Source organism: Temnothorax curvispinosus, unplaced genomic scaffold (genome assembly GCF_003070985.1).
Source record: "Temnothorax curvispinosus isolate PA1 unplaced genomic scaffold, ASM307098v1 QBEX01014414.1, whole genome shotgun sequence".
Classification (NCBI taxonomy): Eukaryota; Metazoa; Arthropoda; class Insecta; order Hymenoptera; family Formicidae; genus Temnothorax; species Temnothorax curvispinosus.
This window is the reverse complement of record NW_020224194.1, coordinates 1-12,825: the sequence shown is the minus strand read 5'-3', so window position 1 is coordinate 12,825 and position 12,825 is coordinate 1. Positions and strand designations below refer to the sequence as shown.

Here is a 12,825-nt window from a genome sequence, read left to right as displayed (position 1 = left end):
ATTAAATCATATTAATTTCTAAAGATTAAAAATGCAATGCGTATTTTAACAAAATGTATGAAATTCAAGATTTCGATAAATTTGCGTAAATATCGATTATTGTAATCTGAACAGGACATCTCAGATATTATCAAATAATTGATTATAGTTACAGTATAACTGCAAAAGAAATTTATCTTATCGTTAAAATGGTATATAAGTATACCGACAAAAGTCAGGCGCTTTAAAAGCAGTTGAATGTTCTGCAGTGTTAACAACAATTAAGCATGGAGATACGCGTTCTAATTGGTGCCTTGCTTGCCTGCACCGTTGCTGGTAAAAATAATATTTGCATGTTTATCTGTAAAAAAAGATGAATTTGTTGACAATTCTAGACTCGCACATTAACTTTTTAAGATTCAAATAGAAAAACAATCGTTAATATTATTGTTTTATTTAACATATATTCTTCCTATATATATATTTTTTTTTTCATTTTGTATTATGCGATGTACGAGTTTCTTGTATCCTGATTGTGCAGGGCTTCCAGTGAAAGAGCAGGTGGTTCCTGACGATATTTTTACTTCACTGGATTACGAATTATTTCAAGATAAAGTAATGTACGTATACGACGACAACGAGAACTTGGTGAAGCTAACATTGGACGACGCCGGGAACGACGAAGATGGAGACGACGGCGATATCGCAAGCCGTGTCTTATTCTATCTGTATAATAAAGACAATGTTAACGATCCGAAGCAACTCTACGTCAATGACGAGGCTGCTCTAAAGAACAGCAACTTCGATCCTGCGAAACCAACGCGTTTTATAACTCACGGATGGACGAATTCTCGCAAAAGCGCAGCATGCACTTTAGTTCGCGACGGTATGTAAACATTTATCATGTAGCGTGGAAATATTCTATAACGTTTTGCAATTTAAGATAATTATTAATAGAAATTCGAAATATAGAACACTACTTTATTTTATATAAAAGAATACAATTCATGATTAAATCAGAAGACGATTTCATTTCTTCTGTTGGAATATCTTATTATGCTAATGTCTGTTGTTTTTTATGCAGCTTATCTTGGGCATAAAGATTACAACGTGATCGTCATCGACTGGAGGTCAATAAGTAGGAGGCCCTATGTTTGGGCCAGCAAGCGTGTCCCGCTGATCGGTCAATTCGTCGCCACTATGATCAATTTTCTCGTGAAGCATGGAATGGATTTGTCGCACACCGTACTGGTCGGCCACTCTCTTGGTGCCCATATAGTTGGAATCGCTGCTCGCAACGCTGACAGCGATATCAGTTATGTCGTGGGTAAGTTTTCAATATTTTACACCTAATAGCATTTATATTCGACAAAGACATTTGACGCTACGAAAAATATATCTTACATTTTTAATATTCTGATTAGTCTTAAATTTTTGAACAGATAAGAAGCCTTTCTTTTTATCAAGCGTCATTAAATCTCACAGAGATTGAAGATTATATAACCGATTAAGAGAATTTTATTTCTCCCTTTTCTTCATGTAGAGAAAAGATAGTACATTTTTAATATTAATCCGTCATTACTTTTCGCAGTCGCGGCACTCCTCTCTTTGAGACTTATCAAATTTTTAAGAAGTTCGCATTTATCTTTCATGTTTGATACGCATTAGATGCGTATGTTAGTTCAGATAGTTTTGCGATTCGCTTTTCATCTTCTTTTTCACATATATTGATCGAACGTCGTCATTGCTCGTTTCTTTCATCGAATATAAAAGTCGATTATGTCGATCTGATTAATTAATTACAATTATTAATTGACATGGCGCAAATTTATCGTTCCAGGACTAGATCCAGCTTTACCCGGCTTTAGTCGAGCCGGTCCAGGATCCAGGATATCGGTCGGCGATGCGAAGTACGTGGAGATTATTCATACTAACGGTGGTCGCCTCGGTTTCTTGACAGCCATCGGAGATGTCGATTATTATCCCAACGGCGGCAAAAGGCAGCCTGGCTGTCGAGTGGATCCCGCCGGCGCGTGTTCCCATGATCTCGCGTTCAAGTACTTCGCCGAGTCTATCAACAGCGAGGTAGGATTCTACGGGAAGAGGTGCACTAGTTTCCATCGATTTATAACGGGCCTGTGCAAAAACTCGCACACATCCATCATGGGCGGTCACAAGCCGCTCTTCAGCGCCCACGATACCTACTACCTAAATACCAATCCGTCGTCCCCGTTCGCGAGAGGGCCGCTCGCGATGCGGCGCTGATGAGCGCCTGGAGAGCGATCTTGAAGGATCGGCCAGACTAGATGATCAGCCGTCAGCGAAGATTCTGCACCCAGATATTCAGCGAAGGAATGTAGACGTAGGGCTCCGTCAACTGTCACTATTATTCAGCGAAAGACAGTTGACGTAGCCCTACGTCTACTTTCCTTCGCTGAATACTTTAACATGAAATAGTGACAGTTGACGTAGTTCTACGGTGTTGTTTGCGGCACAGTCGTCACTGTGCCCGTTTTTTTTAGCTCATAAATTTTTCTCTCTAAGAAATTTCTTAAATTATTAGCATGTAATGAATTGGCTTCCTTCTCTAGGAAACTTTATAAGCTAAATAAAATGATGTGGAAGCAATATGCAAGTCTTTAATTTGCAACATTGTGTTTGTTCAAAATTAATAAGAAATTAATAAGTTATTCCTAAAAGAAATCCAAGTTCTTTTCTGTTAAAGTCATGATCATATCAAACGTACATATGATTTTTATTTACATGATTTTCGTTTATACTCTATTTCTCGCTATGTGAATAAAACTTTCTTTCAAGGCATTTGACAAAGTTATGCTTTCCATGAGTGACAGACTAAAACGCGATGCAAGTGTCTTTCCGTGTAACGTAATCGTTACGTAATTTTAAAAGGCTCGACATCCTTCGTACTGTCTGACATTTAGTCAGAGTCATGTACCTGTCCGGTGTGGAAATGTCATAGCTAGGGGTGAACGTGACGGGAAAGGGTGGGTCCATAGGCGTAGTAATACGGCTAGCGAGGGAGGGCTTTAATTAAGGCAAGTAGAGAAAAGAAAAATCCTGAGGGAATTTATAGAGGTCGGCAGCCGCGTTGGGCGTTAAGGGACTGAAGGGAATGGAGAACCCCGGTTTGAGACGGGGGTCGGCCCTGAACTCGAAGGACCGGCCCTTGGTAATTTAGACCTTCGAAACGACTCTGTGGCCCATAAAGGGCTAAATGCGAAGCGGACTTTACTGCGTTAATTTCTTTACACAATTAAAAGGACGGTCTACCAGTTTTACTATTGTTAGTACCTGGGATTCTTCCGGCAATATTAGCGTAATAACGTATTAAACGTTTTACAGTAATCAAGGGGAAAAAAATACCAACGTAGACTTTCGGATTTTACGTAAATTATACTTGTAATAAATGACAAATTTTGATATTCAAAAACGTAAATAATGATTTTTCATCGTATTTTTAATAATTTTGCGGAATCTTCAGGATGCGATTTGCATAACATTCGATACTGAATATCCGAATAAAATGAAACGTTTACATATACTTCGAGTTACTATTTTATTTCACAATTTACTGCAAATAGAGCTTCATAAAATATAACGTTCTTTCAATTCTCCGGCGCACCGGTTTGGACATGCAGCCTTTCAGCCTTCGATCGCTATTCAGCGCGGCTCGTTCACCTTTTTACGCGAGTCAGAATCCCGAGAGAATTTTCCTCGGTGCGGCTCTATTAGTGCGCCGAATAATGATGAGTTTAAACATGGCGTCGTCGTGCTAGGGCATACATAGAAGCGGCTGCAGCGGTAGGTAGCTCGCTCGGATTAACTTGGCCCGTTGATGAGGTGATTAAACGTTGATTAAATGCAGACTAAATTGCAGTCAAAAATATCGATCCGCGCCGCCTTGACTCGAGGCGAACTCCCTGCCCCCGGGCTCTCTTTCGTCCTCTCGCAGCCGCCTTTCAAACCCGCCGTAATCATGAGTTATCTTACTCGGTCCTAATGGAATTAGAGCGCCGCTTTGATACAGCCGCGTCTCCTGCTGAATAATTACGAGATTGCCGAACGCTTTTCTCTCCGTGCGCGACAGAGGAAGAGATAGCAGTGAGATAGGTCTCTAAATTAGCTCCCATGATCACTATCATTGTTAATACGCGTACAGTCGCTTCCAAGTCGCACAGGGTTAGTCGAAATCCCTCTCGATTGTACATTTCTTTCACTGAAGACGATTCTCGCCGATTTTTACCTCACGCGCGTCGCACGTTGCGAAAGTACAATCTGGCTGCGCGCAATTACGAGCTCATTAACGGCGAACGTGGCGACGAGGCGCTTTTCAGCGCCGGGCGTGCCCGCGACGCGAACGCGATTTCACGTACGTCGTGCAATACACGGTCCGCCGTGAATACACGTATATGGAGCACATATAAAACGCGCCTATAAATCGCTCGCACACCCCGCGCTCGCCCGCGATCGCCCGTGTTCGCGTATACGAACGGTTGCGGCGGTTTGCGCGGTGGTGAACGACGGCGACTTTTAATCAATCCGATTATTGTCAGGAGGATTGGACCTGGCATCGTTCCTTCACTCGTTCCTGTATACGCGTATTAACGTTTGACCTCGGATATCCCCGTTGCGCCTTCCCTCTTGCCAGCGCGAGCTTCCGGCCTCTCTTTCGCACTCGTTCAATTCACGCTCGACGTGTTCGCTCTCGCCAGCCGTTCAATAGATCCGTCGTATATATATAAATGTGTATGCGTGTGTATGTGGACATCTATGTACGTGTACGCGCGATAGGCGGAGGACGATTCCTCGATCGACCTTAATTGACTCGTCGCACCGACTGCGTTTTCTTTTATTTTCGCCCTCTACCGCGCGCGCCGACTACGTTTTTCCCACCTTCCTTTTCAATATCATCGATGAAGCCGGAGTTCTACTTGCACCGCTTAACGGGGTAATCCCGTGGAAACACGCGACAACGAGCGCCGCAGAGCTTCGAGTGAAAATAACTTCGATAAGGCAGACGCGTTTGCCGAGCAGATGAAGTTCTTGCCTCGGAAGCTGATCGGTCTTTGAATGTTAATTAACAACTCGTGATTGATATAGGACACATGTTTGAAGTCGCGAGAAATGAATTTCAGAAAGAATGCTTCATTGAAAGTGACCTATCAAAAGACAATCGGAGAAAACTAAACGTTTGATCAGACGAAATTTGATTAAGCGAGCAGATAGCAAAACTTTGACAGAAAATTGACAATTTTTTCTACACTATCAATTAATTGAGTATGGAATTTACACAACGAACATATATCGAGTTTCCTTCTTTGTAGGCTAGGAGTTAAATTAATACGTCAAGAGGCTAATCTTTATTTTTAGTAGTATGTATATGTGTTTTTAAAACCGTCTTATCTTTTATTTATGACACTTATCTCAAGCACGATAAAATCTTATCGAGAAAGCTTTCCTTAATGGTAAAACATTCTATTATTGATAAACACCGGCTACTGAAATCTGGAACATATTATCTCTTGTTATAAATAGCAGCGTAACTCTTGCTATAGATATATGATATAGTAAATTTATATCTCTTATCTTGCTTTATATGAAGTATTTTAAATTATCCATACTTTCATTTATTGATTAATCTTTTATTCTTTTCCCAGAATAATGCCGATCTTTCTTAGCGGAAATTTGATTCAGTGATAATTTTAATTAGCTCTTGCAATACTCAACTATATAAGAATTATATATAATTTTCTATGCCCTAGTTTACACCAATCACTTGATATTAAATAGTAAATAACTAGTAAATTAGTTTGATTATTGGCTGATCAGCTTAAATATACCATTTGATACGCGTATCAAGAGATCGGTGTAAACTAGGCCTTTGTTTAGAAATTATGATTCTTTGTTAAAGGAGACTTAATTTAGATTTAGATAAAAATCGAAGATATTATTGTTTGTTTTAATTCTTAAAGGCTCCAGTTGCTGTTTGTCTCGCGATATTTTCATCGCGATAAGTTTGCTTTAAATCGGGATGAGAATGCGAAAGAAAGCATCCAGGGGGGACCTGCGACACTCTGCACACGATTCGTACGCTAGCTGTACTTGGAGAAACCGGCCAACGTGCAAATCGCCTGAACATGCATACACGCACGCACACACGTGTACGCAAAGAAGTGGACAGCCTGGCCCTGACACTCAGAAGCACCATCAGTTATATAGAGACCGCCGACTGGACCGCCACCACTACCATCGCCGATACCACCATTACGAAGCGCCGCCACCCCCCTCCCCCTCGTAACACATGGCGACGGCTATATCGCGGAGAACGGGTCGCGCGGGACGGGGGGAGGGTGGCAAACGGGGACGGTTTTTTAAATCTAGCCATCAAGGATCCATCCTGGCCTGGCTGAATGCCCGCGCGCCATACATCGAAAGCGATCTAACGCGACCGCGCGTATTTGTCGGCCGCCCATTATCCTCCTCGAAATTCAATTACCGGTACGAGCGTGAAACCTATTTTTGCGCCGGTCCAACCAACACTTCTTCTTGCATCTTAGCACGGCCGGTATGAGTACGTTCCTCTTTCATTTGGGCGGGAGGGGAGAAGGAGCAAATAGATAGATCTTAGTTTTTCTTTAACATTTATCACCTATGCTCATATCGCTTTTTATTCAGCTCGTTAGCAGTATAGGAAAAGAATATTATGGACAGTCTTATTTGCATTTTGTCGCGTCTTGTCAAATTTTCTTCCACGATTATATCAAGAGCATTTTATTTTTTGCGTGCAAAATCGATCTCGACATTAATTCGCGATATTTCGATGCCGACAATTAACGCAATGCTTCTCTTTCCTTTTCACTCGTACGCGTTATACGATTAAAGTAATTGTATTCCACTGTGTTCTTCTCAATCAAGTTCAAAGTGTCGCCAGAGTTTTTTTTCTTTCGTTTTCACGGGACGTCGCGCATGCCGAAAAAAAAGGGCACGCGTCCCTTGTTATCGTGGCACGTAGCCATTCATTAATTAAGTGTAAAGCATATGTAAAACGCACAATGTAAAAATATAATTGCGCAACGAGGGCGATGTACCGCTACTCTGTAAATTTGTCGATCGCCCATTATTCTCGTCGAAATTCAATTGCGGGGATGCGTGCATGAAGCCTGTTTTTGTGATATAACCTGTGCACGAATCGATTTGTTTCCAGATGAAACTTATTTTACATTATTTATTTGCGTTCACTCTCCGTCTCTCCTTCATCTTCTTCGCTCGTCGCCGCGCATCAATTTGCATCGTGCTTCTATTTTTTCAAAATCATTTTCGCGAACCATTATTGAAGTATTCTGCTTTCTTCTCTATCACCCTTATTTAATCTGGACTTATTCTTATCATTATCGTGCAAAAAAAAGTATCACGAGTTCTCTTTGACATATATACTCTCGTCGCAATGCAGATCGTACTCTATCCAAGCGGATTATAAATGAGATGTCATTTGAAAATGTGCGCCAACTCTTATTCGTCATTGCTTTTATTAGATCGCTATTATAATAGCTTGGTGACTAAACAAATATTGGATGTATTATTTTTTGCGCATCGAGGGTTTATTTTTATTACGTTTTATATACTCCACCACTACACGTGGCACGTCTCCCACGAGATTTCGGGATCCCTTGTTTCCGCGCCATCGTCTCGAATGGTGATCTTTTTTTCACGAAAACAAGAATTTTTTCTGATTAATCGAGAGCCGATCGACCGCACTGTGCATTCTCGAAAGCCCCGTATTGTTTATCCCGCGATTGGTAGACACGATTGAAATCTTTCTCTCCTGTCGACCTTTGTTCTTCGCCTCTTTTGATTCGGAATGTCCAGCCACAGGCTGCAACCGTCCATTTAAAATATCACGTACCTTTCAGTAAATCGTCGGGGATCTCCTTAAACGCTTCGTAATTTCATCCAAACTAATGCGTAAATCACCGTCGAGGAAAATAATGGAAAACTATATATATTCTCGGAGGATGTAATTTAATTCAATATCGATGTCTACGCGTACACACACATACGGACGGTGCCGGTACGTGAATTATATAAACACAAATTCTGACAATGAGTCAATCTGCATGATACCGAAGCTGCAGTTATGGAAATTAATGCCAGCTTCTAAAAATAAGCAATGCTAGAAAGTCAGATTTAGTACTTGAACATAGATAGATCTCTACTCGTATGCATAATTACAGATAGCTCGACACAGCATTATATACAGCGGCAATCATAAATTCTCGGCGCAACGACGATATCGTTCTTTAGAGATTAAAGTAGCCTTTTCCCTAGTCGTCGATATTTCGACAAAAAGTCAAATAGTGAAACTATTTTAATTATTTATATGTACGGATCATGATTATATTATACGTATTTGTGTTGAAAAAGAAAGGAATATTTCTGTCACATCGATTGAAATTCTTATGTCCATTTCTACCAATGCAGATTAATTTTAATCTTGGTTCAACTTACCTTTTATCTTTTTTTAATTCTTAGAACTAGAAAAAGATAAAAAGTAAGTTAAACCAAAATTAAAGTTAATCTGCATTGGTGGAAATGAACATTAGAGATACGATGATTTCAGATAAACGCGGCGATGATTAATCTGCTGTTGTTTGGGGGAGAAAAAAAACACGATCGTTGCGACTCGATGTGATGAAAAAGTTGGGGCGTTTTGTTATGGCTGGTGCCCGGCGTAGCGAAAATCTCATCACTTAGGGCTTAATAACCAGAACACGCAGACTCCGGCGAGAACGCGCTACGCGCTCATTTATTTCCACGTCTTTTGCCGCGATAGTTTTCCCTCTTTTTGTCGCGCGTCCGCTTTTTCTTCCCTTGCTCTTCGAGTGCGAAAGACCAAGCGCGAAAAAGAGAGAGGGACGTAAAGCGGGCGGACCGGGCGGCCCCGGGTCGAGCCCGCTAAAAAACGCCAGTGCGGGCCACGATGACTTTCGGAATCATTTTTCAAAATGTCTGCCTCTGCCTCGAGGGGGGTGACCCCGACGGGCGGCGGCGGCGGGGGGCGAGGGGGGAGGGTGGCAGAGGGGTGGTCAACCCCCGTGGCGTAGGGTGGCAAGATGGCGCCGCATGGTAAATCGATGGAGGCTAGTCACTGCAGGCGCCCTCGCTTTCACAGCTCCAACTCCCCGTTCCTCCCCCCGTCACCCCCAGACCACCACCCACTTTGCTTCCCCCTCGTCGTCCCCCTCATTTTCGAGCTTCACGCAAGCGCCCGCACCGTGGACGTCGAGTCTTCGGTCATCTAAGCATAATTTTGCACGGTTTCTAGCATAGTAACCTACGCCTTGCTGAAAAAAAAAAAAAAATGTACAAAAAGTCTTTTTTATTCTTTTTCGTGTATGGAAAAAAAATCAATTTCCGAGAAAATTTCAAAATAAAAAAAGTGACCAATCAATCTTCCTTTCCCGTTCTATTCTTTTTTCTAATTTTTTGACAGAAATCTCTAAGCGAATCAAACACACGTCGAAATGTACAAAAATTATAACGACATTCATTAATCGCTAATTTGCCGCTAATTACGTTAGAGCAGTTTGCAAATAACACGCTAGGCGAAAGTGAACGAGGAGGCTCGCGGGGGGAAAATGGTAAGCCGATCGTATCCCGATTTTTCCGATAAACCCATCTCATTTTAATATTCAACACCTGTAAACGTATCGGAACAAAGGCGATAGCCGCTGCAAATCGGAAAGTATTTGTATCGGATGCATTCCGCTGAGCGCGCTCTGTGTACAATAAAAATTTCAAGCGGGTCGTTAAAACTGGTTTTATCCCAGCGGCGCGGTGTATATGCGGAGAGAAGCGAACCTGTTTGATTCTGTCTGAGAAATGTAACCGCCGAGGGCGAGAACTCTCGCCGCCGCGGCTTTTAAAAAGAACACACGCCACAACAGGTTTCCGTCTCTTAATCCTTCCGCGCTCGCTTAACAGTCTCTCACGTCGATGTGCAAATGAAAATTTTCATAGACACGTTAACGTCGCCTTTTTCCCCCCGCGTTCCCAGGGCTAATGCCGCGAAATTTTCATAAGCGCGCTAATTTCATTATACTAATTGGAATATTTTAAAATTTACGTAAACGCGGGGACCGCGCCGTAGGACTCAATTACGAATAAAAACCCGCGAGCACGGGGGGGAATTAAATGTCTCGGTGGGAAAACACGCGCGTTTAGGGGGTCGTATTTTCCTAGTCGCTCATGTAAGTCGTTTCTCGCGCACGTCGTTCTTCATCTTTCTATATATAGCCGAGGTCTCAGACAGAACGAAACAGAACGAAACATCGATCAATCAAGTCGCCCGATATTGTCCATTATCATAATTCCTCGTGAAATGCTTGACATTGCTACTTGTCAACAATGCCCATTTGAGATTTATGCAAAATGTATTTCGTAACGTCATAGATAAGTGTCGATATAGCCGCACTGCACAAATGTGAACAGTTTTCCTAATGTTCTAACATAAAAAAGCAACGTAGACAAATAAAGAGATTATTATTATCTTTAATATCTGTTGCTACTGTTTAATTTACTGATATTTTAAAAATATAATCAAATATCCGTTTCTATATATATTTTTCTTATTTCTTCTTTATATCAATAACTGTCAATAAGCTTTGTCAACTAATGTTTACTAGATTAGATTGAGTGTACGCTAAGAAAAGAACAAAGATATTACATTTTTCTTGCTCGCTTGAATTTCATTTTTGTTTTTTGTTACACGTGACACGAAGATTAAGATGATTACTTTTTGATGCACATCTACCCTTCCACAATATCATATTATCGTTTAAACGGCCGTTTAATCTGTATATGGAATTTCAAGGCAATGTTTAAAAATCAAATGGTATGTATAGATTAACGCTTATCATTGTTTTATAAGAATGATTGATAATGCGGATAACGCAATTGATATATAAATAATTGATTGTCCAAAATGAGGTTACAATCAAAGCGTAAATTGCATAAAAACTCTATTTACTTGATAGCTTAATTATATCATTAACCCGATATCAACTCGATGTAATTAATATAATAATAGAGAATAATAATATCTTTAAAATATTAAACTCTTTCAAGGGATATTGGAATGTGCGTAATACGAGCCGGCCAATCGTTTTATATTTAAATTATATGATTTATCGAATTGTTACGCTGTATTAATTTGCATTTTCGTATTTCTAGCGTTTTGTGTGTACAATTCTTCTGCGCGATATAATATCCATTAACATCTCTGTCGCGCGTGATTCCTCTGTCAATCTTTTAATTCTTGATCTTAACAAAAAATCTTTGTCAATAACATCCGCTGATTAGCATATCGAATAATCTCGGTGAGGACAGAGAAAATTGATTTACACCGCGAAGCACATGCGAAAAAATGATAAATCTCAACACGGCAATTGAATTGGATCGGTATGCGGATCAGATAATTAACGTTGAAAAAAATAAATAACGTCTTATCAATATTAAATCGATTTTGTTTTAAAGATTTACCGAGACAAATATTTCCTTGCTTAATTGATCCTTCTAAAGATACGCTCCGCTTCAAAAACGTGATGTGCACATGATTTTCTTCATTATTCCTTCTTTTGTTATTTCAAAATCTGTAGCAATTTTTTCTAAATATTTCGGCTTTTATAAATTTCTATTTGTTTTTTGGGGGATTTCTTCTTTTTGACATTTTATTTACAGATTTTAATTACTAAATATGATTGAAATATATTTCATTAACTTTTCTAAATGCCAGAGTTTGTCTATAATTAACGATAGGTTTAGTGTCTTGTACACATTCCAGATTTAGGCATATCAATTTACTTTTTGATTATACAAAATTCAATAATTATTTCGTATATTAACCCTAGAATCCATGAGAGGGGTCGATTTCGACCCCAGGCAAACTTTAAAAAAAGAGGTTTTTGCTGATTTTCTGCATTTTTCGGTCTTTAAATGGCTTTTTTCACTAACTAAACTTGAGTAAAATTAAATTTACCGTATATCATTCTCTTCGTTATTAAAAAACGAAGAAATTCATGTAGGTTTAAAGGCCCTTTATTTCTGTAGGACCGGTTTTACTATCAAATAAAGCGTGGGGTCGATATTGCCCCCAGTCATGGATTAGAAGGTCAAAAAAATGATACATGGATTCTAGGGTTAATAACACTTTAAATGTTCTCTAACCGATTCTTAACGATTTTTGTAAATGGAAAATATAAAAAACTCGAGAATTTATAAAATTGAATCACGTGCTCAGATAGACATTGGGTCTGTTTTCTATTGTTGAACTGGCTGCACTAGTTCAGAGTTCATCTTTTTTACGACACATAGGAAAGAAAAAGAACTCTGAACTAGTGTAGCCAGTTCAACAATAAAAAACAGACCCATTGTCTTATTTTGTAATATGCTATTTTCTTTCGTGTTCTTTTTGAAAGACTTTGAAAATTATTGTGTCTACTTATCGATATGAGCTCACAAAGTGCATTACTTCTAAAAAGTTTTAGAAAAAGTTTCTAAAACCTTGATTAAAATATTTTTCTTTCTAATCGCAATAGAATTTAAAACTGTTACATATATTATATGATATAACTTTGCTTTACGTTTTATTTGTATTATTTATCATTGATACTCAATATGTGTTAAAATAGTTGATTACAATACAAAATAGTACTTAAAATAGTTGATTACAAAAATGACTGTTAAATAATTACAAAATATAAATAAATAAGTAATACATATGATTAAATCATATTAATTTCTAAAGATTAAAAATGCAATGCGTATTTT

The 12,825-nt window shown here is 39.4% G+C and overlaps 1 protein-coding gene across 1 annotated transcript; it reads left to right on the top strand.

The window, feature by feature from the left end:
* The first annotated feature begins 140 nt into the window (after positions 1-140).
* LOC112464662 (pancreatic triacylglycerol lipase-like) lies at positions 141-2,618 on the top strand. The gene is made up of 4 exons (XM_025031800.1): positions 141-315; positions 521-865; positions 1,064-1,306; positions 1,820-2,618. The coding sequence occupies exons 1-4, from the start codon at positions 267-269 to the stop codon at positions 2,242-2,244; spliced, it is 1,062 nt and encodes a 353-aa protein (XP_024887568.1). The 5' UTR covers positions 141-266; the 3' UTR covers positions 2,245-2,618.
* The last annotated feature ends 10,207 nt before the right edge of the window (positions 2,619-12,825 follow it).

Bases quoted from the DNA above. Each gene is read 5' to 3' on its own strand.
- LOC112464662 (XM_025031800.1), top strand. From the start codon at position 267: ATGGAGATACGCGTTCTAATTGGTGCCTTGCTTGCCTGCACCGTTGCT. The intron at 316-520 runs GTAAAAATAATA...CTGATTGTGCAG, and splicing joins GCTTGCCTGCACCGTTGCTG to GGCTTCCAGTGAAAGAGCAG. The intron at 866-1,063 runs GTATGTAAACAT...TTTTTTATGCAG, and splicing joins ATGCACTTTAGTTCGCGACG to CTTATCTTGGGCATAAAGAT.